The sequence below is a fragment of the Thamnophis sirtalis genome, unplaced genomic scaffold (assembly GCF_051295495.1).
Source record: "Thamnophis sirtalis isolate CommonGarterSnake01/CBP01778 unplaced genomic scaffold, rThaSir2_p1.2 scaffold_3, whole genome shotgun sequence".
Taxonomy (NCBI): domain Eukaryota; kingdom Metazoa; phylum Chordata; class Lepidosauria; order Squamata; family Natricidae; genus Thamnophis; species Thamnophis sirtalis.
Window position 1 is genome coordinate 99493700 of NW_028261383.1, and position 19065 is coordinate 99512764.

At 36.3% G+C, this 19065-nt stretch overlaps 1 protein-coding gene across 3 annotated transcripts in view; it reads left to right on the top strand.

Moving 5' to 3' along the window:
• The window catches only part of RBM27 (RNA binding motif protein 27), a 34452-nt gene that overhangs the window by 1429 nt on the left and 13958 nt on the right, over window positions 1-19065 (top strand). For 2 of the 3 annotated variants that reach the window (XM_014065768.2, XM_014065766.2), the window contains exons 2-10: window positions 4247-4365; window positions 6413-6540; window positions 8793-8834; window positions 12873-12964; window positions 13433-13644; window positions 15106-15366; window positions 16471-16701; window positions 17742-17876; window positions 18789-18938. In XM_014065768.2, the coding sequence (XP_013921243.2) occupies window positions 4247-4365; window positions 6413-6540; window positions 8793-8834; window positions 12873-12964; window positions 13433-13644; window positions 15106-15366; window positions 16471-16701; window positions 17742-17876; window positions 18789-18938 (1370 nt within the window). The remainder of the gene's footprint in view (window positions 1-4246; window positions 4366-6412; window positions 6541-8792; window positions 8835-12872; window positions 12965-13432; window positions 13645-15105; window positions 15367-16470; window positions 16702-17741; window positions 17877-18788; window positions 18939-19065) is intronic. The other variant, XM_014065767.2, reaches the window with a different exon arrangement.

Genomic DNA, 19065 nt, shown 5'->3' on the forward strand with positions numbered 1-19065 from the left:
AACTTTTCTCTTTGGCCTTGAATATTTAACTATGTTATCCCAAACTTTACAGCCTATTTTAAGTAGTTTTGATATCTCGTGAATTAAGTTCTTAAACTGGAATGCTGATTTGGTTCCCTAAGATAAAAATAAAATGAGGTAGAATAACATTGAATTATTACGTTGCATAAGCAGCTGGCATTTCTAACTAACCTGTGGAGTCGTTTGAATTTTTATACCATATAAAATTGTAGAATTATGAATGTTTGTCCAAATTTCCAAGCACATTTGAAAGGCTATTTTAGTGTTTATAATTTAGTATTGTTTTTTTATAGCTGAATGCAAAAGTTTAGTTAACCATAGCTATTTACATTTCAATAAATCCTTAAGTGATGAGAATATAACCTGCATACGGTTAACAGTTACCGTAAGCACAGTACCTTGCTTTAAATCTCAAGGCATGTTTGCTATTTGTAAGCAGTTGTTTATGGATAAAAAAATCTATGTGGAAAGTAGAAAAGTCTGGACACACTTTTAGTCAGCATTTTGTAATATTTATTTCAGCAGAAATATCAACTTCCAAATAAATATTTTCTCTGACCACCCAGAAGTTTTTCTGTTGCTGCTTTTGGACTTTTTCCCTGACTATTCATTACAGAGATCTTCTAGGTTAGAAATCCTTGGGACTGTTAGCATGAATGGCATGCTGGAGCTTTCTTTCCACAGGTTTTCAGTAATTTTCAACTGGGAACTGTACAGACTGTAAGAGCTTCATGATTGATTTGGAAGTATCTTTCAGATTGTTGTCCTGCTGAACTATCCAACTTCTTTTCAGCTTCATTTTCTTCACTGGCTGTGGGACATTAGCATGAAGATCAAGACAAATCTCTGCCAAAATTACCTGGAACTGGACATATCTATAAAACACAATTCACAGATTGCTGCAAACTACCTGCTGAAAAGTTTAGCTAACACTGGAGAAGTTGTCCACAGTACAACATTCATTATACAAGAATGCACTACAAGGGATAGTTACCAAATAGAAACTTTTTCTCCAACCTCATCACAAAAGTCATCATCTAAGGTACGCAAAAAAAAAAAAACTTGAACACGTCTAAAACATTTTTGAACAAAGGGGCTTGGACTCATGAAATAAAAATTAACGACTTGGTCACAACCTTACACACAATATACATTTGAAGAAAAAGAGTAAAGCATTTGAAGAAAAGAATATCTTAGCTGCTATTAACACAAGATGGCTCTATTATGTTTTGGGATTATGTGGCAGTCAGTGGCAAAGGAAATACACAAATAAAAGAAGGAATGAATTCAACTTAATATCAAAATATCATTGATGTCCCACAGTCAGTGAAGAAACTGAAGCCAAAACGGTTGGCTATTTCAACGAGACAATGATCTGGAACATACAAAAAATAATGCTCTAGAATAGTTTGAACAGTCCACAGACTTGCATATTAAATATCTGTGGAGATCTCAAACATGCAAGGAACCCTAAGAATATTGCCTATAAGAGTTCGATAGAGAAGAGTTGGTGAAAAAATATTTAAAAGCAAGAATAGAGTCTTAGTTGACTATAGGAAATATTTGGAAGTTGCTATTTCTGTCAAAGGAAGTATTTACAAAATACTAAACAAAAGATGTTCAAACTTCTCATCTATCATATTTATTTTCTATTTAGGAATTCATTAAAAGATGCACTTTAGTTAAGATTGCCTAATTTTTTCTGTTTAATTGTGCACTTAATATACATTACCAAGCAACAGAAGTCTGTCCTATGTTTTATTATTCAACAATTAACATCTAGATGAAGATTTTCACACTCAGATTTATAGATCAGTTGATTTTATTTGCTTTGTTGTCACTACAAAAGTTTCTTCTTTAACATGGCTATATTTAATCTTTTAGTAAGTTACATAGATTAAATAGATCCCAGTTGGTTGAGTTCATGTAAAATATCCAAAGAATTTTAGAGCCATAACAATAATATATCAAGGGAAAGCCATCTACAAAGAGATATACATCATGAAAAATCTTGGCAAGTCATCATGGTTCTTCACTGTCTTGCCTCATTCCCTCATGCAATAAACCAGTGGTGGTCAACCTGGTCCCTACAGCCCACTAGTGGGCGTTCCAGCTTTCATGGTGGGCGGTAAGGATTTGCTGTAACTCTGCTTTATAAATTTTATAAAGTAAAGTTACTTCCCTACTTTATAAATCACCATTACTGTGGAACCGGTGGGCGGTTAGAAATTTTTACTACTAACAGAAATATTAAAGTGGGTGGTAGGTATAAAAAGGTTGACTACCCCTGCAATAAACAAACATAGTTTATGATCCACAATACCTGAGTTACTATGTGAACCATAAACTAACCATATCACAGCTTAGTACATTGTATAAATATGACCAATATATAATGCAATATGTGAATTATTTTCAAGCCAAGCCATTTTGGATAATCAACTTGATGTTGTACTATTAAGTTAATGTTGAGAAGAATTGAGTTTACATTATTTCATTCATAAAAAGCATAAACAAAACATTGTCTATGTAAACAAGGATCTATCAACACACACAGTGTACATATTTTAAATCTTCATTTCAAAACTAACAGGAATATACCAAAAGTATTTGTGTATTTTGTATCTTGTAAATTTACAATTGTTTTAAGCCAAAATATTACTGTACCTCGGGATTTTCAAGTCTGCAATGACTCTACTTCCAGAAACCCTGCAGATACGTAGAGCTGAATCCTAAGATCTTTATCTCATGCCATTGAAGTGGTGTTCAGTATTCTTTTGCAGCCAAATATGCAAAATAAGGCTTTTATGTCAAATATTTTATTCTGTATATTTGTCTGCAAGAGATCTTGTGTTTTTCTCCTTATCACTTTCTTTAGTTTTTCCCGCTATAATTTATAACACTGTTGTAACTAAAATATGATGAACACTTTCAATGTCAATTATAACTTATATGCTAGTATTTTAAAAATCAGATCATTTAGTAACTTAAACATCACTGGATTATTGGATATGCTCCCAACCTATATTTGGGTTATAATAAAAATATATTCCCAAAATAGGTTATTCTTGGGTGAATACTTATATCATAATCTAAAGATTTCTATATTAATAAAGTTGTGTTTATGGTTTACTTTAAAAAAAATTCAGGACATAAAATATTTTCAATTATCTGATGGAAATGATTATTAGGACATTTTAAAAGTGATATTTTTGTAAGGAATAAGATAGTTATTCAGCTTGGGCAAATGATTCAGGTCTAGACAATTTGTATCTGTTTCCTCCTGAGCCCTGGATATATCTGATAATATTGAAAGTTAAGGCTGGTGCATGGCTTCAATACCATAATAGTTCAGTTAATGCCCAATTACTTTTGAAACCAACTTCTTGTACTACACTCAGGAAGGAAAGCTATTAGTTTGGATGGATTGACAACTTTGCACAGAACAATCTGACATGACAAGCAGAAAAACTGTTAAGGGAGAGGAAAGAAAATGACAGGAAGTCCCGAGATGACTGACTGAGGTGGGAGGAACAGAAACAGGAAAAGAATCTGAACAAAAACTTGAGGAAAGAAGAAAATGCACCTCTGAAAAAAAGATAGAGAGTATCTGAGAGAAAACTAATGAGGCTAATCAAGGATCAGGCAGGCAAAAAATTAAAGCATTTTGCCGGAGCCAAATAGTGTCTTCTAAAACAGGAACCATGGGAAATAACAGTAAAATAATATGCATAAAATTGCTAAGCCTGTAGTAATGGAGGAAATTTAATATGGAGCCTATAATATGGAAAAAGTAACTATTCATTTAACATTTTTAAAGGCATTTTTATGGACATAAACCTTCAGTCATCACGTTGTGGCTTTTGCTGTGATCTGGTAACACTACAGAATTCTGTAGTGTGAAAAGTATGGTAAATAAGCTGAATCTTACATTCTAGTCTTAACTAAATGCTAGTTTACTTTTTATATTAATATTTTATTCTTAATAACATTGAACTTATCATTAGTACGGAGCATTGCTTCCTATGTGAAATGTTTTGGTTAGCTCTTCCATGTTTGTACATTAAATTTTCTATTTGTATACCAGTCACCCATGTAGAAGATGTACTAGAACTCTCTATGTGAATAACATACTGCATCTTCAGAGAAGCTTATTACAACATATATTCTTGTGTTAGACTTCTGACGCTAAAAGTTATATGCTAATAAAAGTATTTTTCCTCAGATGTGATGCTGATCCATCAGCCTTGGCTAACTATGTTGTTGCACTGGTCAAAAAAGACAAGCCAGAAAAAGAACTAAAGGCTTTCTGTGCTGATCAGCTAGATGTATTTCTGCAAAAAGGTACAGTTATTTATATTTATTAATAATGTATTATAGATATACATATACATATTTCTTATTACTACATTGTTGCTTTTTTAAAAAAAATATAATTTTAAAGTAAATGATTTACTTAAAGACCTTCATTTGTTGGGCAGATTAAAACATACTAAGGGCAAAAATATAAATTCCTGCCCCAGAACATCCCATCCTCGTGGGAAACCTATTTACAGATCAGGAAGCTACAGACTGTTCTATGAGTGAGAGAAAGCTGTATATTCTTTCCTTATTTATTCAGATAAATAATGGATATACTTAAGGCAGTAGGATTGGAAGATTACTGTGGTTTGAAACGGGAGGAAGAAACATCAGTAACCTGCACTGTGCTGATGATGCTACTCTGATATCTAAAAATGCAAAGGATCCGCAAGCTCTAATAGTAAAAGTTAAGGGGCACTGTGAAAAATAGGACTAAAATTAATTATAAAGAAGACCAAACTAATGACAACAAATGCAACAACCAGCCTTGGAATTGATAATGGAGATACCAAGGTAGTGGATATATTCTGTTTTTTTAGGATCAACCATCATACATAAAGAAGCAAGTAAAGGAAAGTGTCATATTAACACTTTCAAACTTTGTTTTTGGAAAACAAACAAATGGAACATTGAACAAATTAACATTGAGGTCTCATTCATGGCAGAAAGGACCAATAACAAATGATTCTATTTGGGGATACATTAGGCAAAACGTAGCGCTCTGGAGGAGTTCTAAAGCTGAGAAAAATAAAAGGCAAGAGAAGAAGAGGACAACCAACAGCAAGATGGATGGATTCAGTCATAGTATGATGAGCCTTTGGTTGGAAGACTTGAAGGACAAAATTAAAAACAGATCATCATGGAGAAAATCTATGTGATTGCTAATAGTCAACACCACCTATTGACAGATAATTAATATAAATGCCTGATTCACTACAAAATGTTGGTGCTAAACATAGGGAAATTTGCCCCAGCTGAGTGATAGCCTGGACTCAGGCTTTGCTCATCTTAAAAGGCTAATGAGAATTGTTATTACTTAGAAGGGAGACTCCTAGGAACTCAGTGCTATAGACTAGACCAAAAAAATAAAAAATAACTCAAAAGATGGCAATGGCAAAAACATTTAAATGTCATTTTGGTAGATTAAAACATTAAACAAAGTTCCTCATCAGGCCAAGGCCCATCTTACTCCAGCATGCAGTAGACCTAGTTGTCTAAGTTTGGAGAGCCTACCAGGACATAATACGTCAGTGTGCATCTACTTCCTATCTGCAGCTCTAACATGGATGAGCAAGGTAGAAAGAAGCAAGCCACTGCATCTCCACTTCCCAACTTTGGTCCAAACTGAAAACAACCTACCTTACCCATGCTATACAGGAAGGCCAGTATGATTGTTAAGACTTGTTATTTTCTCCAGAAAAGGTAATCATCCAGCATAATTTGGGAATTTATAATGAAACTATATGATGTTACATATGCTTTTACTTAAAGTAAAATTGGTGACATTTGATTTTATCCAAGCTTGCCCAAATGCAGGGAAATATTTTTCAGCATCCTAAATGCAACAGCTCAAGTCATTGGGGAAAAAAACCCTAAAATTTCAGTATGGCAGCCATGATTTTTGTTCTCAATAGGCTATAAAGTTAGTGCCTTGAGGAAATTATACTGGTTTTAAAACGAAATTTATACCATCCTTTTCAGCAGACAGAATGATCTCCCAGTGGATTCTTAATATAGTTTTAAGAATATGACCCTGAAATCTGAACAACTATTTTAGGCATAATCAAGGGCATGGCAAGCATGCAGTATTTAATGTTTCAAATTAAAATGTCAGGTCTCAATCACATCACAATTTATGTTTGAAACAGTGTGGTACACTAGTGATGCTTCTATTACTGGAACACCAAGTTTGAGGCTCTTTAATTTACTGGGCTTGAATTGATATGGAGGGGGAAAGGCAACTTTAATGCAAAACTAGAAAGTTAGGTTCATTAGAAACATGATTAATTTTCTTGATTGTCTCCCACAGAAACATCGGGTTTTGTTGACAAACTATTTGAAAGCCTATATACTAAGGATTACCTAGTTCCTAATGAACCAGTAAAACCAGATCTGAAAACTAATCAAGGAAAAGAAGAAATCAAAGAGGAAGCAATGGTAAGTTTTTCAATATAATTTCCTTAATACTTAGAGGAATCCTATGCAAATCTATTCAGAATTAACCCCAATATTGTTCATTGAGCATACTCTAAGGTAGTTGTGCATAAGCCAAAGCACATCACCGAGAAGTGAAATGTAATGGGATTGAATCCCAGGTAAGTAAATATAACACTATTGCCTTATTCCAGTTTTACTTGATACTCCTATTTCCCCCCAAATAAGACCTAACTGGAACATAAGTCCTAATGCATCTTTTGGAACAAAAATTAATATAAGATCGGGTCTTATTTTCGGGAAAACACAGCATATAGTTTTCCCTTTATTTTTGAAGGAGACCTGATTTACCATACATCAGGGGTCCCAAACCCCTGGGCCAGGACCCATCTTCAGGCTTTGAGCCATTGGGAACCAGGCTATGGAAGTGGCGGGTGTGGGTGCATAATCCCTAGTATGCTACCCCTTACCTATATTATAAGAACATTACACTATAATTGGAAGACTTATATTTCTATTCATATATACCAAGTTTTAAATTATATCATATATAATAAACAGGGATTTTGTTACTTCTAATGCTAATATTTTAATTATTTACAAATATAATTCTAAGTGAATGAAACTAATATAATTAGCCGAAAAGAAATGCATGTGAAACAAGTTTCAGAAATTTCTGCTGGAAGCTGCCTAATTGTATTCCACACTATATTGTCCTTTCTGATATTAAAACCTGCACAAATTATGTAAGGGAGACAGACAACAAGAACTTATGGAACACTAATCTGAATTGGGAAGACTATGTTTTTTTTTTTAATAATAGGGGATGCTAGAATTGTGATACTTATTCTATACTTAGCTAGGCATGTACCAGAGGTGGGTTGCTCCCAGTTTGGTCGAACCGTTAGTAATGATTTGGCTGGGTCGCAGAACCGGCATAGACCCAGGCCAGCCATGCCGCGCCCCCCCCCCCCGAACTAGTTCCCCAGTCTCTTCTGCCATTGCTGGCATGTTTCTGCACATGCGCAGAACAATTTTTGGTCAACTGCGCATGCGTGAACAACGCACAGCTGATGGGCAAGCGAAGCAAGCAATGTGAGCAGCGAACTGGTACCAACCAGTTCAGGAACCCACACCTGCATGTACTATGTTTCCTGATAGCAGTAGCACTTAGATTAATATACCACCTCATAGGCTAAGTCAACCGGTCAGGATTGAACTCTTTAAGAAAGTTTGTGGCCATGTTGATTATTATTTTTTTCTGAACTATTTTCTGAATTGTTTTCTAATTCCTTTTGGGGAGGGGGGGAATTCAGGAAGTCTCATTAGTAAACAGGAATTTCCATGTTTGATGAATTCTATAAGGAACCACTGTGATGATGAGTTGAGGCACAATATCTTATTTATAATGGAAAATTTCTGTACTCTGAAGATATTCAACCATTTGCTTTCATTTTAATATGCTCTTCCAGTCCAGATATTATCAGGGATGCATAAAAGGTTTCTTGCAAGGACTGCCCTATGGATGAAACAGACTGGTCCATATTGGCTGGTCCATATTGGATCAAAACACGTGTGCTTAGTGAGCATGGATGGAGCTTAAATACATATGTTCCAATGTGAAAACAACAAATAAATAAAACCAGTAGTACTGATGGTTCCAGCACTAGGAAAAAAGGGATAGAAAGATGGGGAAGGCATTGATTAGTCAAGGAAAACCATTTGAGATCCGTGAACTAGTTGTATAAGAGAAGAGCTATGATGAAGGAAGAAGCTGTGAAAGTCAGAGAAGTATGTGACTCTGTAGACCAGTTAGGTATGCCATGCTAAATTTGACGATAGGGAATGTAAAGCAGGCAGGTTGGCACACAGCGTAGAGAAGGAAAGCGAAACATGAGATACCACCCACCTTCTCACATCTTTAGATTTTTCTTGGATAAAACCTAGAACATTCAGCCATAATTTGGCTGAATCAAGACCCTATCTAGAACAATCTACTCAAACTCTGAGCCACTGTGTGCTTGTTTTCATGCAACAAATACAACAGATTTTGCAGTTCATGCAGTCCCCTATGTTGTTTAAAGTCAAAGATAAAATCCATTCAAGAATTGTAGCTAAAAGATAATTAGATCTTTGCGGAAAATGCACTCATTCATAAAGACAAAATCTAATGTGATATCAAGTAGTTTTCAGTGTTGCATTAAATGTGCTTTTATATTTGTATTTTTCATACAGTATTTCATATTTTATTATAGATGCTAAATACTGTGTTAAAGAAGGTTATTCCCATTTCAGAGGTTCGTATGGAATAATGCAAACATGTATTCTTGTCCTGCTTGAATTGCTTCATAGCTTGTATTTTGTTTATTTAATTACAAGGTCAGAGGCTGCCATTTTAAATATTGCACTTTCATAACACAATGGATATTTTATCTAGGAGTAAATGTAATTGGGAAAATAACATGTGTTAAGATTAATGTTTTATTAACTCAGGCTGCATTACATTTGAGATCTCTGCTATATTTAGATAAGGTCAAGTGAGAGATGATATCTTTGTATCACATAGTCCTCATATTCACACTGTGATTTTTCTGTCTCCTAAATTCTGCTCTTTACTAGCAAATTATTCATCAGAAAAACTTCACTTGAATTTAAGAAAAATTCTGACTTCCTAGGGATAATTTAGAAACAAATTGTCATGGAGAATATCTAAGTAGTTGCTAAAAGTTATCACCAATTTGATGGCACATAATCAAATAATGTTTTGCTTATTTTTTAGAAAATATTATACAGTAGCTAAATCTTGTCAGCTATATATTTTGTGCAGACCATCTCTTTTAGAGTTCAGAAAGTGCAGTTCTACTAATGAAGATTTACACTCCAAAATCAATTTCCATTGAAAATCTGAAACACACTATTAATGACAGTCTTAGAAGGGATCTTATAAATAAATAAGTTGCCTGTTTTCACAGTGATTAATTGCTAATTTAAAAACTAGTGTAGGGGTTGAAATTTTCTAAAGTTCACTATGCTATGAACAGAAGCAGTGGTACAAAAGCATATCTTAAGGTATTTTATTACTTCACCACACTTTGGTTTGTGCTAAAAACATTTGAAAGGAACACAGTAGTGAAAGACTGGATGAAATACAAGTATCTGTTGAAGTTGTCACTTTGGATATCGACATTACCTAAATGAACACAATGACAAAGTGATGAGAAGCATTTGAAAGGGTGTTTTACATAGCTCTAAGGTTCTCTTTTGGTTCAAAAATAAAGCGCAAAGATGCATGCAAAAGTTTAGTCAAATGGTATGCCTTAATAAATCCCTAAATGAACCAGTCTTGATACAGTGTCTACATAGTGCAAAGTTAAACTTGACATTCTTCTGCAAATTTCAGTACATACTTAATAATAACCATAACAACAGAGTTGGAAGGGACCTTGGAGGTCTTCTAGTCCAGCCCGACCCCCGGCTCAGACAGGAAAACCTACACCACTTAAGGCAAATGGTCATCCAATCTCTTCTTTAAAACTTCCAGTGTTAACTTCTGGAGGCAAATTGTGCTACTGATTAATTGTTCTGTCAGGAAATTTCTCCTTACTATCTGCTTGCAAATGTTAAGGTTCGAAATAAGAAAAGAATGAAGGTGTCAGGGTGCAAAGGTTTCAAAACCCTTTTAATCAACATTTTGGAAACACCACTTTTGGCAGAAATAACAGCTCCCAAACATTTCCTTTAGCCAGATAGAAGTTTTTTTTCCTAGTCTGGCTTCCTGCTATTCTACAGAGTTCTTCTAGCTTAGACATACTATTGGGTCTCCTAGCATGCAATGCTCAGATTTCACTAATGTTTAAATCTGGGCAAGAATTTCTAAAATCTTTTTTCTTTCCTGTATTTCAGACTGATTTGGAAGTTTATTTCAGATCATTGTTTTTATTTAGTTTTTTATAAATTTCATTACGTATTTTAATACAGAATAAAAAGCTAACAACAAATTAATAGAATAAAAAAAAGAGGAGAAATGAAAGAAAAGTGCAAAACCAAAGGTGCTAGAAAATAAAGAATTGTAAAGAATGTACTTCCAAATTTTCTTTTAAAGCAGGTGATCTCCAGCCTTGGTTTCAGCTACATTTTTTCATTGACTGTGGGATATTGTGTGATACATTGATATTTGGTTGAATCTCTTCCTCCTTCCATTTGTGCACTTTTTCTTATGCCACTGACTGCCGCACAAGCTGAAAGTGTTAATAGAGCCACCATTGTGCTTAATGGTTGGCAATGGTGTTTTTGTTTGTTTATTATTTTATGCACTTGAGTCAGTTTTGAGCATGCAGAGACAAGCCCATGCTGGTTTTTGGCAACATTTTTCAAATATGATTTGCTATTGTTTTCTGCCATTGGTTGAAAAAAGTGGCTAGGTGCCTAAAGTAGAACTAGGATTCACTGTTTCCTGGTACCTAGCCCAATGCCTTGAGCCACTGCATCTAACGCTTTTCTTATTGTTTTGCATTTCTGTCACAAAAGTGCTTTTTCAAAAGGCAACTGGACCTTTTTGTCTAGATGCCTCTTGAAAGAGCACCTTTGGGGCAACCATGACTTGGATGACTGAGAATCTCCAGACATTCTGCATTTCTACTTATTTTAAAATTTTCTTCAAATCCTTCGTTCTTCCAACCCCCATCCCAATTGTAGATTACCAGACAGTTCAGTGTTTATTTCAACAAGCCCTTTACAGTGTTTTGAGGTTCTGATTTTCAAATTGGACCAATTTGATAGCAGGTCCAGGAGAGATTTTTCTTGATCTTCCAGGTCCCGCGTAACTTTCATTTTTTAACTAAGTCTCATTACAGGTAGTCCTTGACTTACACCAGTTCATCTAGTGATTGTTCAAAGTTGCAACAGCACTTACAGCTATTTTTCACACTTTTGACCTTTGTAGCATCTCCATGATCATGTGATCAAAATTCAGATGCTTGGCAACTGGTTCATACTTAGGACTGTTGCTGTGTCTCAAGACCTTGTGATCACTTTTTGACAAGCAAAAGCAATGGGGAAGCCAGATTCACTACATAATTGATACTGACTTACCAACTGCAGTGATTCATTTAATAACTGTGGCAAGAAATGTCATTAAATGGGGCAAAACTCACTTAACATTCAAAAATTGAAGTTCAATTGTAGTCATAAATCAAGGACTACCTGTATTAAAATTGACAGCTCTTCCACTTCATAAGAGTGAACTGTATTCGTTTTAATTTGCTTGGAAGAGCCCATGATTGTTGAAAGTAGACAAGAAAACCATCACAGCCCAAAAGGCTAGAAGGGTCAAAATATTTGTTAATCAGGCTACCGTAGATTCTTTGCTTAATGCTGTTAAGTGGATCTGATGTGTTTGTCAGAATAAAGTAGTGTTGTCTTAAGATTCAAAATAAGTAAAAAATGAAAATATAAATTTTAAAATGTCCATCTATTTGATTTGGAAATTTATATTTCAAGATTTTCAAGGCTGATCCACTCGTTCCATAAGCTAGCAGCAGCTTATTCCCATAAAAACAATAGGTATAATGTAACATTTCTTTTTTAAATTCCTGATCAGAAATCCAGCAAACTAGGGCTTGCCATTATTTTCATAGAGAACTCTAGTGTCATGAATCCTTAGTTCCCACTATTTGCCCTTGTAGTTTTCAAACTTGAAATAGTAACCCAAGAAAGAAAGAAAAAAATGGGTTTTTTTTTGTTCTGGGAAAGCATTTGTGAGTCAGGATTTCATTGGACCTGTTCCAGGTAGTTGCAGCCTTGCTTATTCCATATTTCAGGCAAGACAAATTCCAGACACTTTTGCAGGATGAACAAGGCAAGGATGGACACAATTCTCTTCCTCTGTGCTTTAATGCTTCTAGTCATTCCAGCCCCAGTCCTGTCCTGAAGCTTTCTTTCATTTCTGCTGCCACCATATCTAAATTCAACCACAGCACCACTGAACAAAAAGTACCCATGCCCATCCCTTTCCCAAGTATGCTAGGAGTATGTCCTAGCATACTCCTCCTCTTTGCTGTTGCTGTCATCACACCTGGATTTCAGGTACACTGGGATACCTACTCCTTCTGTCCCGTCCCCCCCCAATCTTCCTTTTCTCCCTTACCTTGTTGCTCCATACCACTGTTTTGATTTTTGCTATTGTCTCCTGATTTCAGTGAATAAAATCCATATATAAATTGCTTTTTTAAAAAAAATCTAGCATCTGTTATTTTTTGTCACTCTGTGTTATTATCATTGCTTTGTGTCTCCCATATCGTTGGGTTTTATTTAATAATAATTTTCATATTTGTTAGACATTTCAGGAATCTTTTGAAGAAGACAGAGAGAACAAAAAGAAGAAATACACTAGCCCACAGAAAAACCGTTCAGATTCTAACGAGCAAAGGTTTGTGTTTATTCATAATTGAAAGTATATATCATCTTCTTTATGCTCAGATGGTCTGCTGTACACTCTGATTGAGTTAAATATGATTCATTTGCTGTATTTGATCTGCTCTGGTCACTAATTCAAATGTTGGTGTCTAGCAAGAATATTTTTTCATCTGTGCTGATGCATTTGATTGAGTATTACAATCTTTACCAGCACAAGAAAGTTTGAGAGAGCATTTGTGTTTATACAGTGCTCTACCAGGCATACTGAACTCCTAGTCATTCTAACTGGTAGTGAAAATTGATTATATTTGCTATCACTTTTTGATTCATGATTTTTCTCAAAGCTTCGCGTTCCACACATTATTTTTTGTGAGGGGGGGAAGCTTATTGCTACATCTTATTGTTACATTCTAATGCTATGAACATTTTAGGTTATTTGAAAATCCTCTTCTTCATTTTTTTGCTTTTGAATTTTAAATAGACCCAGAGAAAGAAAAAGAGATGATGGCAAATGGAGAGACTACGACAGATACTATGATAGGAATGACTTATATAGAGACAAATATGACTGGCGAAGGGGAAGAAGTAAGAGTCGTAGTAAAAGCAGAGGGTTAAGCCGAAGTCGGAGCCGCAGTAGAGGCAAAAGCAAAGACCAAGATGCAAACAAAGACAGGGATGCTGGCAGAAATATTGGTAAGTTGCTATTATATCCAAGTAAGGCGTCATGTGAAAACAGATTTCAAAATGTGTGAATGTGTGTGTATCACCAAATTCTGATAAATAATTAGAATTGATTTTAAAAATAGCTGGTGTCAGGCCTAGACAATAGATCAACACTGTGAGAGTTCAGGGTGTGATTACTTTATTGCAATTCTACCTATATTACAGGAATCTCCACAAACTGTTTTCCTTCTCTTGGGAACTGATAGGGTTCCATGGAGCCTAGAGAAGGCATCAGTCCTCAACCTCTTGCAACTGTGCAGTGATTCAAGGTTAATTCCCAGCTTCAGTCCTCCTCCCTGTCTGCTGTGCATTTTCCAACAACAGACTATAAGGTGCCTTAATGCAGGGAATTATTACATTTGTTCTAAGGCCGTGATGGCGAACCTATGGCACAAAAAACAAAAAAAACATGTGCCACAGGTGGCATGCAGAGCCATTTGTCAGGGCATGTGAGACAATGCCCTGTCAGCTGGCCAGCACGTATGCATGCGCTGGCCAACTGACTTCATCCTTCTTTTGAGGCCATTTTTCACCCTCCTGAGGCTTCCCTGAAGCCTCCAAAATGCGAAAAATCAGGCCTGCAAGCAAACCAGAAGTGACTTCTGCTTTGTCCATGGGTTCATTTTTTGCCCTCCAGAGCCTTCAGGGAAGCCTCCTGAAGGCTCCAGAGGTCAAAAATCGGCCCTATGGACAAACCGGAAATCACCATTCCCGAACTTCTGAGTTCCCCATAGGTCTGTTTTTTGCCCTCCGGAGGCTTCAGGGAAGCTCCTGAGGCCACTGGAGGGCATCCGGAGTGATGGGGAGGCTGTTTTCCTAGAAAGCCTCTAGAGCTTGGGGAAGGCGAAAAAACTGCAGCAAATGTGTGGGGGTGTCACTGATTTGCGCACATACGCACGTGCTGGGGGGTGACACACATAGCATTATGGGTGTCAGACGCCGGTGCACAACTCCCCCCCCCCCCGTGCTCCCTTCGCTTTTGGCAGCCAAAAAAGGTTTGCCATCACTATTTTAAGGTATACTCTGATAGATTGACGCCTTCTCTTATTCTTTGTCTACTGCTGGATGTTGCTGTTCTGAATTATGCCTCTATTGAAAAAAGTGAATGCATGTTACTTATTTCTAAATAATCTCTACTTCTATAAATTGCATTTATGTTATATAATAAAATAGTATTTTATAAAAAATATCTAATAATTGAAATAATTTTTGTAAGGTCACAGTTTTCTTTTCTGAAAAGAAATGTCAGTGAACCTAACTATACAGTTTTACTACTGTCAAAAGTGTGGTTTTAGCAGAATTTCAAGATTTTACTTGAATAATAATAAATTATTATACTGTAATGTTAAGTTTTTATGCAGAGTCATGACATCTCAGAAGAACTGTGGAAGAGTGTAAATTTACCTAAACTTACTTCGAATTTTCAAACAGATCACAGAGATCGAGCCAAATTCAAGTGTGAAAGAAGTGACATGGACAGTTCATACAACCCTGTGTCTTTGTCTTCCATAAACTCAGCTGAACAGTATTCCACCGGAGCCCAATGTATTCCTAGTGCTGTCACTGTGATTGCACCAGCTCACCATCCTGAAAACACAACAGAAAGCTGGTCAAATTACTATGGCAATCATTCCGCACCTAATTCATTTGGCAGGAATGTTCCACCAAAAAGGCGGTGTCGAGATTATGATGGTAACTGAGGCTTCTGCTTGTTCTACTTTTGGTTTTTCATGGCATTTTCAAAACTTGATATAAATGAGACTAGCATCATATAGATCAGGGGGTCCCAACCCCTTGGCCATGGCATATTCGGAACCAGATTTCATGAGCGGTGGTTCGTTGTGCATGTGCATGCGTGCAGCTCGATTTGTGCAAGCAGCAGGCCAGTGCGCATGCACAGCTCAACTTGTGCAAGTTGAACTATGCACGTATGTATGTGCCCGCTGACTCACCACTCACATGGCCTGGTTCCTCTCTCCATTCACCCACCCCCGCCGGGCCGCCAAGCCACAAAGGTTGGGAACCATTGATATAGCTCATATGTATTTCATTCTACTTCGTTGACAGTTTTCATAATTAATTGAGTACGAAATGCCTGTTCCAAGTTTAAGAATCGTACACAAAACACCCTCAAGGGGCCTACTCAATGGGTCAATGCTACTGTTGTTTTGTTTTGTTTTGTTTTGCTGTCACGTATCTCCCTGTGGGCCTAGATTACACAGCCACTCAAAAGGAGAAATAAGATGGGATAATGTCTCCTATTTTCTGAGATTGACTTGGAGAATACAAATAGGGACAAATAAAAAGGGTCCCATGTTGCCAATTCTCCATGCACAGTACTTCCAATCTGTACCCATAAATATGCTCTATGTTTTGATATTTACATCAAATAACATGTTAATGTCTTAATCTGAATATTATGGAGAAAGACATACAGTAGGCTGAAAACTCTTTTTTCAGATTATCATTTGATGTTGTCTCCCCCCTTTATTTATTCTAGAAGAATGGTTCCTTTATAGAGGAAAATATTCAAAAAGATTGCAGTTTTAGCAAGGTGATTTAAGACCAATGCTTATTTTCATGTGAAATGGACCATGCAATGTCATTGCCCATTGCAGTACATAACAAATGCTTTCATTAGTATAAAAAGTCTTTAACAAAACCTCCGTTTTTTTGTATAATGAATGGGTACTACATAGTAAAATGAAAAAGATCGTAAGCATTAGTTAACAGTTTAACAAATAATGATTCTACGTGGCTTTCTACCCCCCCCCCTTCCTCCCCTTTTCTTAATAGAACGAGGATTTTGCGTTCTTGGTGATCTTTGTCAGTTCGATCATGGAAATGACCCACTAGTTGTAGATGAAGTATCTCTGCCAAGCATGATTCCTTTCCCACCACCACCTCCGGGACTTCCTCCTCCACCTGGAATGCTAATGCCCCCAACCCAAGGTCCAACCCACAACATGAGAATGCCAGGCCCACATTTACATCGGCCGCCGCCACTCGTTAGAATCCCTATACCAAGTAAGATTTTTATTTATTTATTGTAAAATAGTCAATTATGTGTAATAGTAACAATACTGAATGGGAACAAGGGAACATAAGTACAGGTAGTCCTCAACTTACAATCCACAGAATTTCCATGGTTAAGCAAAATGATTTTTAAGTGAGTCGTGGCCAATTTTATGACTTTTTTGGCATAGTTGTAAAGTGAATCATGCAGTTAAATGAATCACATGATTGTTAAAACAAATCCGGCTTCCCCGATTGGCTTTGTCTGTCGGGAGCTGGCTGGGAAGGTTGCAAATGACAATCACATGAGCACAGGACGCTGCAACACTTGTAAATGTATATCAATTACCAAGCACCTGAATGTTGATCACGTGACCATGAAAATGCTGCAATGAGTACTGGTGGTAAAAAAAACATCCGGTGCCCTTGTAACTTCAAACGGTCACAAAACAAATGATTATAAATTGAGGACTACCTGCACTTTAAAAACACCAAAAGACTATCTGGCTGGCTAGCTATTTATCAAAATCCTGGCTACATTTTGGGTCAGGGCTGCTACAAAGTAATCAAGGGCATTATCTGTTTCTAGTAATCAATGTGAGGCCAACTAATACTGCTAAAGCAACTACAAAATATAAAGTATAGTCTGAAGATATGAGAATCTTAAAAAACTGAGACTTGGGTAAAGAGTCTGTAGATAATGTCTGTAAAGGAAAAAAAATACTGCAAATAACTGCCTTAGAAATGGTTTGATTTCTAGAACAATGATATAAGCTATCTGGGTTATAGATTGTTCACTTTCTCAAATGTGGGATATTATTAGGTTTCCCATTCACTGCAGATACTATAAGTCTGTCATTGGCCACTCACAAGGAACACATGTATACTGATTTTCTTGGAGTTGTGTTAGGTAGCTAGTTTGGTCCAACATTTGATTTGATTTATGAGTTAATTTCTACACTCCTCCTACAAATCCCTTACTATATTCATAAAGGGACATCATGTATAAAAATAGTTTAAGTGGCCTGACTACCATTTCTGTTTTATTCCAGGACCTCCTTCATCTCAATCCAGTTTAATTAATAGCCGTGACCAGCCAGGAACAACTACAGTGCCCAGCCTTGCACCAATGGGAGCAAGGCTACCTCCTCCACTACCCCAAAGCCTACTGTATTCAGTATCAGAACGTAAGCAAATATTATTTTCTGCATCTCACATAATATAGCCATGTTTATTAGCTGCAAATGGGAAATAATTGTCTCCCATTTCTCTCATGAGGGTCATCTTTTGTATGACAAAATATAGTTTACATCTGATGAAATGAATTGTAATCCTTAACATTAACAAGGCATAGGTTATCATGGGACTGCCTGTCTCTTCATCTGCCTAATTGATTCAGTCCTGCAAGGTTGATCCATCCCAGTTCCTTCGCTCAAAGCAAGAAAAAATAGAAGGTTCAGGAAAGGGAAGAAAAAAAAGCAACTTTACGTTATTTTCTTGTCTTGTGTGCTTGAAGCATCTCCATGTTTTCCAGCAATGTCAGGAACACCCATTTCCATCTATTCTAGATCAGCGGCCCCCAACTTTTTAAGCACCAGGACCGGTTCTGTGGAGAGAGGTTTTTCTGTGGATTGGAGAGAGCATGGTTTCATGTGTTGTTTGCATCCCACAGGTGGAGCTTCACTTGTTTGTGTGGACCGGTTATTGGCATGTGGCGGACTGGGGACCCCTGTTCCAAATGGATACCCTCCTGTAGGCATATTACAGAGATCTCAAATCTGGGATGTTGATGCAAAAAATTAAGGGAATATGTTGCATTACAATTCAAAACATATCCTGCCAGACTTTTGAGCTTTGAACATTTTGCTGAAGTAGTTTTTAACTGATGAATGTGTTTGTTTTTATTGATGTGCTTTCATGTTTTAATAGAAAAAAGGGCCACCTTGTAACTGATCGTTAATTGATTTGAGAATGACTTTATTTGGAAGACAGGATGTAATTTTACAAATTAAAATTCTTTGTTTTTAAATAAAAAGGAAATATCTTTCTCTCTCTCTCTCTCTCCCTCTCTCCCTCTCTCCCTCCTTATCTCTTAATAGATACATATGAACCAGATGGCTATAATCCAGAAGCTCCTAGTATTACTAGTACTGGTAGATCTCAGTATCGACAGTTCTTTTCAAGGACTCCAATGCAACGTCCAAATCTTATTGGCCTAACATCTGGTGAAATGGACACAAATCCAAGAGGTGTGATCTCTTATATGAAAACATTGAGGGTTTGGAATATTGTGACAGATTGTAGAGAGGCTGAGAAAGTAACAGGAGGAGAATTATTCACAAACAACTAATACATAGGAGAAGATTTCATTAATAA